Raw genomic sequence first — 12,704 nt, forward strand, 5'->3', positions numbered from 1 at the left:
TTTTTGCCATTCTAACTGGTATAAGGTGGTACATCAATGTGGTTTTGATTTGAATTTCCCTGATGGCTAATGATGAATTTTTTCATGTGTCTGTTAGCCATTTGTATGTCTTCTTCAGAGAAGTGTCTTTTCATATCTTCTGCCCACTTTTTGACTTGATTATTTGTTTTTTGGGTGTTGAGTTTGAGAAGTTCTTTATAGATCTTGGATACCAGCCCTTTATCTGTAGTGTCATTTGCAAATATCTTCTCCCATTCTGTGGGTTGCCTCTTTGTTGACTGTTTCCTTTACTGTGCAGAAGCTTTTTATCTTGATGAAGTCCCAAAAGTTCATTTTTGCTTTTGTTTCACTAGCTTTTGGAGATGGATCTTGAAAGAAGTTGCTGTGGCTGATGTCAAAGAGGTTACTGCCTATGTTCTCCTCTAGAATTTTGATGGATTCCTGTCTCACACTGAGGTCTTTCATCCATTTTATCTTTGTGTATGGTGTTGGAGAATGGTTGAGTTTCATTCTTCTGCATGTGGCTGTCCAATTTTCCCAGCACCATTTATTGAAGAGAGTCTTTTTTCCATTGCCATGTTTTTTCCTGCTTTGTCAAAGATTATTTGACCATAGAGTTGAGGGTCCACACCTGGGTTCTCTATTCTGTTCCATTGGTCTATATGTCTGTTTTTGTGCCAGTACCATGCTGTCTTGGTGATCATAGCTTTGTAATATAGCTTGAAATCGGGCAACGTGATGCCTCCAGCTTTGTTTCTCTTTTTCAACATTTCCTTGGTGATTTGGGGTCTTTTCTGATTCCATACAAATTTTAGGATTGTTTGTTCCAGCACTTTGAAAAAATGTCATTGGAATTTTGATCAGGATGGCATTGAAAGTATAGATTGCTCTGGGTAGCACAGACATTTTAACATTGTTTATTCTTCCGATCCACGAGCATGGAATATTTTTCCATCTTTTTGTGTCTTCAATTTCTTTCATGAGTGTTCTGTAGTTCCTAGAGTATAGATCTTTACTTCTTTGGTTAGGTTTATTCTGAGGTATCTTATGGTTTTTGGTGCTATTGTAAATGGAATCGTTTCTCTAATTTCTCTTTCTACAGTTGCGTTGTTAGTGTATTAAAAAAGCAACTGATTTCTGTTCATTGATTTTTGTATTCTGCCACATTACTGAATTGCTGTATTGAGTTCTAGTAATTTGGGGGTGGAGCCTCTTGGGTTTTCCACATAAAGTATCATGTTATCTGCAAAAAGACAGAGTTTGACTTCTTCGCCAATTTGAATACCTTTTATTTATTTTTGTGGTCTGATTGCTGTTGCTAGGACTTCTAGTACTATGTTGAACAATAATGGCAAGAGTGGGCATCCTTGACATATTTTTAAAGCTAAAAAACTAGAACACATTTCTAACATTTTCACACTACTTCTAGTTGAGAGACATTCTTAAAAATGCAATTTGGATGCAGAAATTTTGGAATTCACAGAACACATCAAGGACTGACAGTTTTGGACCTGAAGCAGTCTCAGGAAAATCAGAGATGAACAGGGTCCTACAGTATGAAAACGAATCACTTTAGCAAAGTATAATCAAGTGTGTATATAATGCTTTCCCATAGTACTTGATGCATACTTACAAGTCCTTAAATTGACTTGTTATGGCACCTGGTACATTGTAGGAGGTAAAAACACAACTGTAATAATTATGAAATTTTTGCTCACTTGCCTCTTATACAAGGATGTGAAAGGTTATTCCAGACCAAATGTCCACCAGCTATTCTGTCTCCGCTGAGGTCAAAGCAATGGGAATGGAACACCAGCAAAATGGAGTGGAGGGAAATTAGAACTGATAAGGCTAGGATGGGGTGGGGAGTTGGGAAACCAGGGGAGGGAAAACAGTATAATCTTGTAGATGTTTAAAAATAAAAGGGCTGGGGTGCCTGGGTGGCTCAGTCGGTTGTCAGACTTGATTTTGGCTGATCTCGGGGGTCCCGGGATCCCAGCCCTGTGTGGGGCTCAGCAGGGAGTCTTTTTCCCCTTTCCCATGCTCAATCTCTCTCTCCCTCAAATAAATAAGATCTTTTAAAAACAATAAAAGGGGCTGTCCTTAGGCTGGGATTGTCCTGGTAGGGTTTGGAAATACCTCCTGGTGTCAGGTTCCTAGTCAACCCCAAAGTTTTGACAATGTACTTGATTCTCTAATGTGGTAAGAAATGTAGGGAGACATAAAACAGTATCTTCCAGAAATTTGTCATCTGGGTATCGGAAATCAGGAAATGATCATTTGGATTAATGAGGAAAGGTTTTGTAGAGGGAGGAATGTGACTTCTGACAGCCTACTAAGAGCACATTTGGGATATGCAGAGATGAGGGAGGGGCATTGCAGGTTATGGCAACTGAAAGTCCAAAGACCCCTTTAGGGCTCTTCAGAACCTAAAGCCTGACATCAAAATATTACTTTCATTTAAATTACATTTTTGTTGGGGGTCGGCACAGTCTACTGGAAAGAGATAATGTAAAAAGGAATGAGGCATTTTTATGTTGCTCCCTACCAAATAAATCGTACCAAATTTAGGAAAATAGGCACCCGTATTAAGAGAGGTTTTTTGGCTTAATATCTTGCCAGAAAAGCAAATTAATTAAATATGACTTAAATACTTATTGAACACTTGCTCAATAAATGCCAGGCCTGGTTGTCACACTGCATAGGGACAAATAAGAAAGATACTTCCTCAAAACATACAACCAAGAGATGTAAGATGCTGGTGTTTATTTTTACACATAAAAGTGATAATGGGTTTCAATATTAGGAGTATACATTTCATATGGCCATTTATCTGTGGAGTTTCAAAATAAGAAATTAAAATGACAGGACACTCACAGAACACCAGGCATTCATTTCACAAACCTTGGGGGAAAAGTGTAAAGGAGCATTGCTAATACTTGTCCAAAGATTACTCATATATTTATATACACGTACATACAGTGGGGCTGGTTTTGTTTTTAATCAGAATATTTGAGTGTAGGAAGACCAGCAACATGCCAGAAGAAATAAAGAAACTTCTGGGTAAAAAAGTATTAAAGTATCCAGAAAAATTTGGTGGTGGCTAGATTCCCCAGCCCCCTGCTCCTTTTGCTTATGGACAGAGCTAACATAACAAAGTGAGGCTACACAGCCATACATCTGCTTCTGATTTACTGTCTTAATATTGTCCGAGTTGGAGTCATTTCTAATCTTCAGAGAAGTTACAGAAGGAATTTATACAAAGGGTGAGTACATAATTAAATATACACCTATAAAAACACATCATCAATAGAATGTAGGTTAAGGAATATGTACAAAAAATCTGATTAGAAAGAAATTATCAGGTGCTGGGGAGCCTGGGTGGCTCAGTCAGTTGAGGGCCCAACTCTTGATTTCCGCTCAGGTCATGATCTCAGTGTTGTGAGTCAAGCCCTGATTCGGGCTCTGCACTCTGCATGGAGTCTACTTGGGTTTCTCTGCCTCTGCCCACCCATCCCCCAGTCACGCATGCTAAATCTTAAAAACAAAACAAAAAACCTATCAGGTGGCTCTTCCATTTTCTGATTTGTGCTACTCATTCCCCAGCTGATAGGTTATTACTGATTTCAGGATCTCAAAAGCCTATCCCTTGGTTCATCTTGGTTTCTTACTAGAGGGAGTGACACTTGCCTTCTCTACATCTAGAATTAGAGATGAATCTGTAAGTTATTCTCTTATTTTCCTTCATAAGATTTTCCTAGCGCTAAACTGTTACTCTCCTCGAAGAATTGCTTCAGTAGGGTCCAAGATGGAATCCCCTTAAGGGCTGGGATGGTGTGTTAAATTTAAATGGGCATTTGCATACGGTGCATGCTTAAATCAGAATTCTAAACCATTTACAACTGTTTTCTAGTCATCTTCCTTGCCTTATAAAAGCTATGTACACACTCCCCCAATAAGATTTTTGCTTAACCTTTTGAATTCCTTACCAGACCTTTTTTTTTAAAGATTTTATTTGTCAGACATTATTTTTTTAAAAGCACTCAAAACAGTGGTCAAGGGCAATTCTCTTAATTCATTTTCTTCTATTGAGAAAAAAAATTGAGCAGGTCACATTAAGCTTGAACTATTTTGCCATCACTTTTCTGACTTCATTTTTTTTAATTTTCTCACCCAACCTGCAACTGCTTTCCTAAGATCAGAGCCTTTTCGTTTCAAATATCTAAAATGTCATTATTTAGTAAACATTTGCCTTAACACTGACCTTTGTGGTTACTTTGTTGAAAATCTTACTGTAATTTGACACAGCATTAACTACTTCTGATTACTTATCTACTACATGGGTGATAATGTACACCTTTCAAGAAAGGAAGACAGTTCAAACACAAAATTTGACAAAATTAGGAAATGGCAACCTCAGTTCTAAGAACAAAGGAAAATATCTGAACAGGGAGTTGACATTTCTGCCTAGTGTTAGGTAGCGTTCTTTAAAGACCACAGCACGCACAATGTAGGCGGAAACAATACATCTGCAGACACTGGCAGACAGCATTACCCGCCAAATTTGGCCACAGTTTCTTAAGATAAATAACTTTTCGGTGACGCGCAGGGCTGAAATTACATAAACAGCAGAAATTACTAAGACCTAAGCCTACGTGTCTTGTGGATTTCAAGATTTTACGCAATCAATATTCTGACATCTGTAACACCATTTTGTTCCTAAAATGCTGATGCCAGAAACATGAGATTAACATCACTTGATGACTTTTGTTCAGATTTTGAAACAGAGTTTAATTCTTTGGAATAATCATTCTTGAGCCACATTTTTATTTAGGCCATTAAGACAACCATAATCATCTCCATATAAGGAAAAGTTTCATTAAAAATGCTACAGAGCTTCAGCCTGTTTCGAAAACCAATACTTGAAGCTTGTTATATTAATAGTTCTAAATGTCTAAGGCTTATTATAAATGAAAACACCCTTAACAGTTTTATCTCAAGAGTCTGAGCAGTAAGAATTTTAAAAAGCTGACAATGAAAAATAGCTGAATATTCTGGGAACTTCCATAATAATAGAAAATGGCATTAACTAGTTACCTTCATCTTTCCCTAAAAATGACTATTTTGACTAAAATCTTTTAGGCTGATATATGCCATTATTTAGAAGGCTGAAAAACTTGAATATGCGTACGGAAGCACCTAATTTCTATCTATATAGCACCCAACATTCTCTAGTGGGATTGAAATTCCCTGAGAACTAATTTACATCACTGGATGGCTTTTAAAACAGTGGCTCCCTTTACCTCCCCCAACTCCCCTTGCATATCAGCCAAGTTCTCTTCTAACTGTGGTATTAACAAAAACTTGAAACAACAACCCTGAATATTAAACTTTCTTCGAGAACATCTCCTGCCCTGTACTTTTGGTAGTTAAATTTTCTTCGAATATGTTAACTTGATTGTGAAATCACACCATGACATTTTTTTTTTTTAGCTAAGACTTCATTACTGAGATGACTTACTGCTTTACTATGTTATAAATTTCCTATAGATGAGGTCAATGAGCACCTTTCTATAACAAATCTGCTTCCATCTTTCACATATGTGTTGAGCCAGGTCAATTTTTGTCCATCTGCCTACTATTTCCTGGAGAGAGCATTCATCAATCTCAGAAGGAAAATATTTCCAGTGATCAATACTTTTTTTTAAAGGGTATTTTTCAAATGAGTAGTCGGACATAAAAAATATAAAAGAATAACTTTATTAAACATACAAATTCAAGAACATTCAAGTTTTGTTGTTTTTAAAGCTTACAGTATGAGGAGACAGAGCCCGTCAGCGGTGGTGGTTTCTCTATGTACTATGCTTACCAAATAGGGCAGCGGGCAGACACACCGACTCGAATGCACAAAGTGACAATGTATGTTTTATGTCCTTAGGCTGTTTCTATACTGTATCCCTACTAACCTACTCACCGGGAAACTTCTCAGCACACCCATATCCCTAGACTTACCTCCCACAGAAAGAGTTTGATATATTGTCAATGATATTTATCATTTTGGAATGTAGTAATACATAAGTCTGCATCTCTGGTCCTCTTCTACTTTACCCACTCATCTCTCTTCCCAACACACCCAAGTCTCTAGTAATCAACCTTCTCTGAGCAGGACCAATTTAGTTATAACAGGATGTAGAGATCTCAATCACACTATGCAGAGGAAAAAAATCTCCAACAATATTCTCAAGGTTGTATTTATTTTTCCTTTTAGCCAGCAACCTAATTACACCTAAGACAGTGAGAAAAAGAAAAGTATTTTGGACCTTCAGTATTCACCTTGGCTCTGCAGCTTCCCTTTAAACAACCAGTGTAGGCAGTGAGTTCCCAACTGTAAACACATGCAATAGTTAACAAAGACCCCAGAAACTTTGTGGAAAGCACCATATTATTTCCAAGGAGAATGTGTCAGGTGGGGAAAGAGAAAGTGGAAAAATCAAGAGAGAAACCATTAAGAAAAACATGGCAATTCACACAAAATATGCTTTAACAAATACTTTGAAAAATGGATAAATTCAGTTTTAAGTGATATCACCCCCAACATTCTCTCATTAATTGTTTTAGTGTTCGGAAGTATAATATATGCCTCTAGAAGAGGAAATGATCTCCTTTACCTACAGAATGGTTAGAGCACCAGCACCAGGTTGAGTTTTCCAGAAGTAGACATAGCTCACAGTTTAAAGAAACCACTAACATCTTTTGACTCACTTAGTCCTGATCACATCCATTAATTTTAAGACTTACACCTGAAACTCCTATGTACTAGGCTGAAACAGCTGCTTTTTCTGTGTATGGCAGTGAGAAGTAATTAGGGAAGCTAAAGATCTGATTCTACTTGGGTAGATCTAACTCAAAGATCACGTAGTTAGCCCAAAGAACTACCCAGGCATTTTAAGTAATCCATATTTTAGAATCTACCAAAGAGCAAATACTAAAATTTTAAAATAAATTATTCATCCTGCTTGCCCTGGTCTCCAATCAAGAAGTTACAGCTATTACAAAGAACTCTTTTTCACCCCCTCATAACACAAAACAGCAAACATTACATGAAGAACGATAATCACAAGCTTACATCTTTAAAAAAAGGGTGCAACAAAGCCTGTTCTGCTGTTATTCTTGAAGCTGGATTTAGATCTAGAAGTTTATCAAGCAGGTCGTAAGCTTCATCAGGTACCTCATTCCAGCCTTCTAAATTGGTAGTGTCCGTATTCAAACTACCCCCACAACCATTAATGTCTCCTTTATACAAGGAATTCCCTGAGTGCTGTGCTTGAGGTGTTTGTATAAGGTGAGAAGCTTTATGGTCAATCTTCTCAGAAAAAGTTGGGTCACGAGAAGCAAGTCCCTGTGTATCACTTGTTAATTTGGGAGTGTTAGAATCGATACCTCTGAGCTTCTCACAGAGTTTTCTCAAGTCTTGTGCTGGGACTTCTTTGCTACACAATACTGATTTGCCTAAAAAGGAAAAAATACATGTATTTTTATTATCTGAATATATCAGAAGCCTCTCTCATAAGAACGATGCAAGTTCAACCACGCACTTTGTAGATATATTTACACTGTGTGTGAGACAGAGCACCACATGCTAATATTTAAGTTCTGTTTTGTACTATATAGTAGTAAGTAGAAAGCACACAAACAGGCAGTAGTGTATTATCTTGGCCTTATATTTCCTTATTAAACAGAAATGTGGGGGCGCCTGGGTGGCTCGGTCGGTTAAGATGTGACTTCAGCTCAGGTCATGATCTTAGGGTCCTGGGATTGAGCCCCATGTGGGGTTCCCTGTTCATCTGGAGTCTGCTTGAAATTCTCTCCCCCTGCCCCTCCCCCCACTCTCTCAAATAAATAAATCTTCAAAAAATTTTGTTACAGACCATGTCAGGCATTTGTTTTAGCTCAAGGTTTTTCTGAATTTCTTTGACAGAACTCAACAAGTACTTGATGACAATCCACAGTGGGGTCAGCTCTATGAGTTGAGGACAGTGAGGTAAGTTATACACAACAGAAGTAAAAGTACTCCCACTGCTAATCCCAAGCAAGCTATTTCTTTGGGTCTTAAAGGAGAACTGTGACTACTAAAGTTTTGAGTCCTTCTGTATTCAGCCCAAAGTTACAGTAAGATATGACTGAAACAGCTGAAGAAGTCCTAATAAAACAGACAAGTACTAGATGGTATTATTATTTTTCTAATAGAACAAGCATTACAATGATAAACCTTTAAAAGCCCTTGCCTACTATCCTGACACTTACCCTAGAATGTTTTTGTGTTGCATGTTGTGCTTCCATTGTTGATCCTCACTGTAACTTTGACTACAGGTAGGGGAGATTTAAGCTCTTCAACAAAATGTTTTGGTGTTCATTCTCTGATAAACTTCATGTTCATGAAGTTCTCAGCAAGTTATTCAACAACAGATGAAAAGTTTTCTCAATCAGTTGAGAATAAATATGTAAGAATGTCTAGGAGTATAATTTCCAAGATCTCAATCTTGCCTTCCATTTATTGTCACTTTCCCTTTGTATGTGTGTACTATTTCACCGTATTACCTCAGATAAAATTTTCTTATAGTAGGTGCAAGAAAGCTACAAGTTGTGGATTGACTTTGCTGCAGAAACACTTTTTGGTAAGCCTCTATCACAAAGCTTTCTTCACAACCACCACCAAGTTTTTCTGATGGGATTGGACCGTAGCAGTGGTGTCTAAATAAGGGGCAATCATTTTTGCAGTGGTTCTTAGAAGTTGTTCTTGGTCAAAATCACTTGTTTTTTCAAACAAGCCTGGACCTTCCTATCTATCATATTTTTCTGAATCTTATTTTCCAGGAAGGAGTGGGGTGAGAAAGCATATGTATTTTTTTAAGTTCCTCAGATAATTTTGATCTGGACCCCTGATGGAAGACCCACTGATCCTGGGGCTGGGCACAAAGCAGCCCAGCTACTTTTGAAGCGGGCTGCCTGAAATTTTGTCCCACACAGGTGTTCTTTATCATGTGGTAGCATACTGACTCAATCACAGCCACCCACTTTGGAAAACATTAACTATAATTGTATGTGGAGAATAAATACAAGGTGAGCATTTGATTTCAAGTCATTGGCCAGAACAAGGCTGAGATAATTCTCAGGTGCCCTATGAAGTACACTGCATATCCCAGTCTTGGAAGTGTAAGAACTTGGATAGCTTAGGAGATGATTTCCCATGTCCAATATATGCTTACAATAATAACTCCATCAGCAAAGGTGTTCTGCTCATTTCTCCTCTTTGCTACCCTAATCCTAAGGAATCTAACAACTAACACACATTTTATTATCTTCCCTACAATAGTCCTTATTATGCTGTATCATAATTAACTGTTTATTGTTGGTACAGACTAAGATCACTTAAGGCAGGCCCAAGAACACCTGATAATAAATATAACAATTTAAAACATACTATTAAAAATATTTATATAATAAAGTCAAACGATAACTACAGGGAGTTATTCCTTATTCTTTTAAGATTATAAAGTTGAATTTTAAATATTTAAATAGCACTTTGCTTGGTAAGATTAAATGATTATATAGAAGAAAAGTGATAAATTTTCTTACACAATGCAATTAACTTTAGAGCAACAGAGAAATTTTGTACCTAACATCAGAGAATTTTACGAACACAGAATATGTTTATTTGTAAAGAGAATTTCATAATAATTTGATTTATAGGAGATAATAAAGGCATTTGTTTTGTTCTAGGAAATAAAACTGCTTACCAAAAGTTTTAGCAGCTTGGATAGTTTCCCTGGATCCACGAATTGTCATAATTTGAGCCAAAGCAGTTAAATCATCACTTGCTTTATAAAATGGGTATCGCCCACTAAGCAAAGAGAGGAATATGACACCTGCAGACCACATGTCAATTGCTGTAACAGAAAACAAACTTTAAAAAAAAAATCCCAAATCTGTAATTTTATCACCAATAGTCAGTTTATATCAATGTTACATCCATAGTTCTCAACTTTTGCTGTGCAAATTATCTTGAGCCTTACAAAAATTCTGATGCCCAGGCCCACTCCCTCAGAGATTCTGACTTAATTGTTCTGGAGTATGGCTCAGGCATCAGTATTTAAGTTCCTCAGATGCTATAGTGTGACATCAGGACTGAGAAACCCTGGTCCAACATTCTTAATACAAAATACAATGTCTTCTTTCTTAAGCAACATGTTAGTAAGTTTAAAGGATATTTCATCATTAGAAAACAATAAGTAGATATGTATTTTATAAGATCAAAAGAAATCCAAAAATAGCTATGTGGGAAAAATCTGGATGCTCCTCAAGAATTACCCACCATAGAGGGATGGGGTGGCTGGGTGATAGACATTGGGGAGGCTATGTGCGATGGTGAGCGCTGTGAATTGTGCAAGACTGTTGAATCACAGATCTGTACTTCTGAAACAAATAACGCAACATATTTTAAGAAAAAAAAAGAAGAAGATAGCAGGAGAGGAAGAAAAGGGGAGTATGTCAGAGGGGGAGACGAACCATGAGAGATGATGGACTCTGAAAAACAAACTGAGGGTTCTAGAGGGGAGGGGGGTAGGGGGATGGGTTAGCCTGGTGATGGGTATTGAGGAGGGCACGTTCTGCATGGAGCACTGGGTGTTATGAACAAACAATGAATCATGGAACACTGCACCAAAAACTAATGATGTAATATATGGTGATTAACATAACAATAAATTAAAAAAAAAAATTACCCACCATAGTGAAAGTGGTTTATTTTAGTGAAAAGTACTGAACATCAGAAGCTTTTCTTCAGCCAGGTGCTAACCCTAACTTCTGCTATAGAAACTTTAATCTCTAGAATTCTGGCAGTTAACATTAATACCAGCCCAGGCTCACGTTAAGAAACTATTTTTTTCTTTTAGGGACGTCTTCTCTCCTAATTGTTGACCTCCTAGTAAGTCCAAGTTATTTGCTCTCTATTCCCTTGGATTTGTATCACCTGCCTTTCTTCGTTCCCTCTGTACATCTGCTTCCTCCTTCGACATTCTCTCCAAGCCTTAAGGCTGAGGTTCCTCAGAGTTCCAACTTCTTCTTCCCCTGTATACTCTCCAATTGGATCCATCTACCTCATGGCTTTAACGATCTTTTCTGTACTAATGACATTCAACTGTATTTCCAGCCCAGACTTCCCTGAGCTTGACTTTTATTCTGTTGGACATCTCTGTGTCTCACAAATATCTCAAGCCAATTATGCCCCAATCCACCTTATCTTTCCTTGTAAACCAGTTATTTATTCTCCACCTTTGTGAATGACACCCATTCAAGTCCCCTAAGCTAGAAATCTGATAAACTCCTGGGTGCCTTTTCCTTCACCACCCCAAACCCAAATCCCACACCCAATTATCTACCAAGTGCTACCTTTCCAATCCTTCACCTCTCTTTTCATTCCTATTAATGATGCCCTCATTCAGGCTTTCAGCATCTCTCACTTGGACCACTGTAAGCCACCACTCTCCAAAACCTATCCGCTCTGTATACCTGCCAGCATGATCCAGTTAAAACATAATACCATGTCTTTCCCTTGAATAACTTTCCAACACTTACAGGATACAGCCCAAGCTGTTTAACAAGTGTGATTTGACTTGTCTACCTATTACCAGGTTTATTTCTCACCATTCCTTCACTTCCATCTTACATTCTAGCAACGCTAAACTTACTGTTTCCTATGTGACTAGACCATTCTGTTTCTTGAGATCCTCTGCTCATTTATCAATGCCAACCACCCACTCCAATTTACATCTCTTCTCAAGAGGTTCCCTCTTCTGTAAATTTCCTTCCATACTCCCTTCAGGTAAGAATAGTTAGGTAACCCTAAAATACCTTGTATAAAGATTTATAACCATCCTCCACAGGTTTTTATTATGTGGACAGTATGCAGATACTTTCATTCGTTTTTTTGTATCATTAGCAAGTTAGAATATACACAATGGGTGAATGTATTTCTTTGAAGTCCATAATCCAAGCGAATGGTAAGATTCATTTACTCAAGACTTTTCCTGGGTTTTGGCTCCATGATAACTTTTGTAGATTATAAACCTTTTCCTTTTTTAAAACTCTTGAATGTTACTGTATTATTTTCACAGTAACAAAAAATAATTTTAATCAAACACACAAGTGCATCACAGAAGACTTTTGGAGTATTGGGCAAACAGATAAAAAGCTGCCAAGTCTCAAGTTAGCAAAGACTACTAAACACAATTTTTCTTCCAAAACAAAATTCCTGGCAAAAATCATCTTGTAAATAGATAAGCAAGATGTAATCTACAGGAAAAAATTTGTTAAAAAAAAAAAAAGCAACACTAGGAGTAGAAATTTTCATTAATAGCATGATCTCAAAAATGGGACTGCCACACTGCTACAACCACTTATATAATTTATTAAAAGCAGAAAAACACTAATATTAGTAAAACATAAAGATCATAAAATAAAATATACCTGGGATAACCAATTCTAATTGAGTTCTGTATTTGTAGTGCAACATACCTGTAGTTTGATTGGGGCACTTTGTCAAAACCTCTGGTGCTCTGAATCCCGGTGTACCTGCCCTAGGGGCTACCTGTTGCCGCCTTATGATGATGAAATAAGATTTTTCTAGTTATGTTAAAGTTTATTTA

The 12,704-nt window shown here is 37.3% G+C and overlaps 1 protein-coding gene across 4 annotated transcripts in view; it reads right to left on the minus strand.

Moving 5' to 3' along the window:
• Window positions 1-5,739: 5,739 nt before the first annotated feature.
• The window catches only part of CDC7 (cell division cycle 7), a 32,810-nt gene continuing 25,845 nt past the window's right edge, over window positions 5,740-12,704 (minus strand). For all 4 annotated transcript variants that reach the window (XM_025872176.2, XM_073896327.1, XM_025872174.2 and 1 more), the window contains 3 exons: window positions 12,574-12,656; window positions 9,798-9,947; window positions 5,740-7,509 (listed from right to left, as the gene is read on the minus strand). In XM_025872176.2, the coding sequence (XP_025727961.1) occupies window positions 7,115-7,509; window positions 9,798-9,947; window positions 12,574-12,656 (628 nt within the window). In that variant the 3' untranslated portion in view covers window positions 5,740-7,114. The remainder of the gene's footprint in view (window positions 7,510-9,797; window positions 9,948-12,573; window positions 12,657-12,704) is intronic.

The sequence above is a fragment of the Callorhinus ursinus genome, unplaced genomic scaffold (genome assembly GCF_003265705.2).
Source record: "Callorhinus ursinus isolate GAN/ISIS: 27379988/994484 unplaced genomic scaffold, GSC_fseal_2.0 scaffold9, whole genome shotgun sequence".
In the NCBI taxonomy this organism is placed as follows: domain Eukaryota; kingdom Metazoa; phylum Chordata; class Mammalia; order Carnivora; family Otariidae; genus Callorhinus; species Callorhinus ursinus.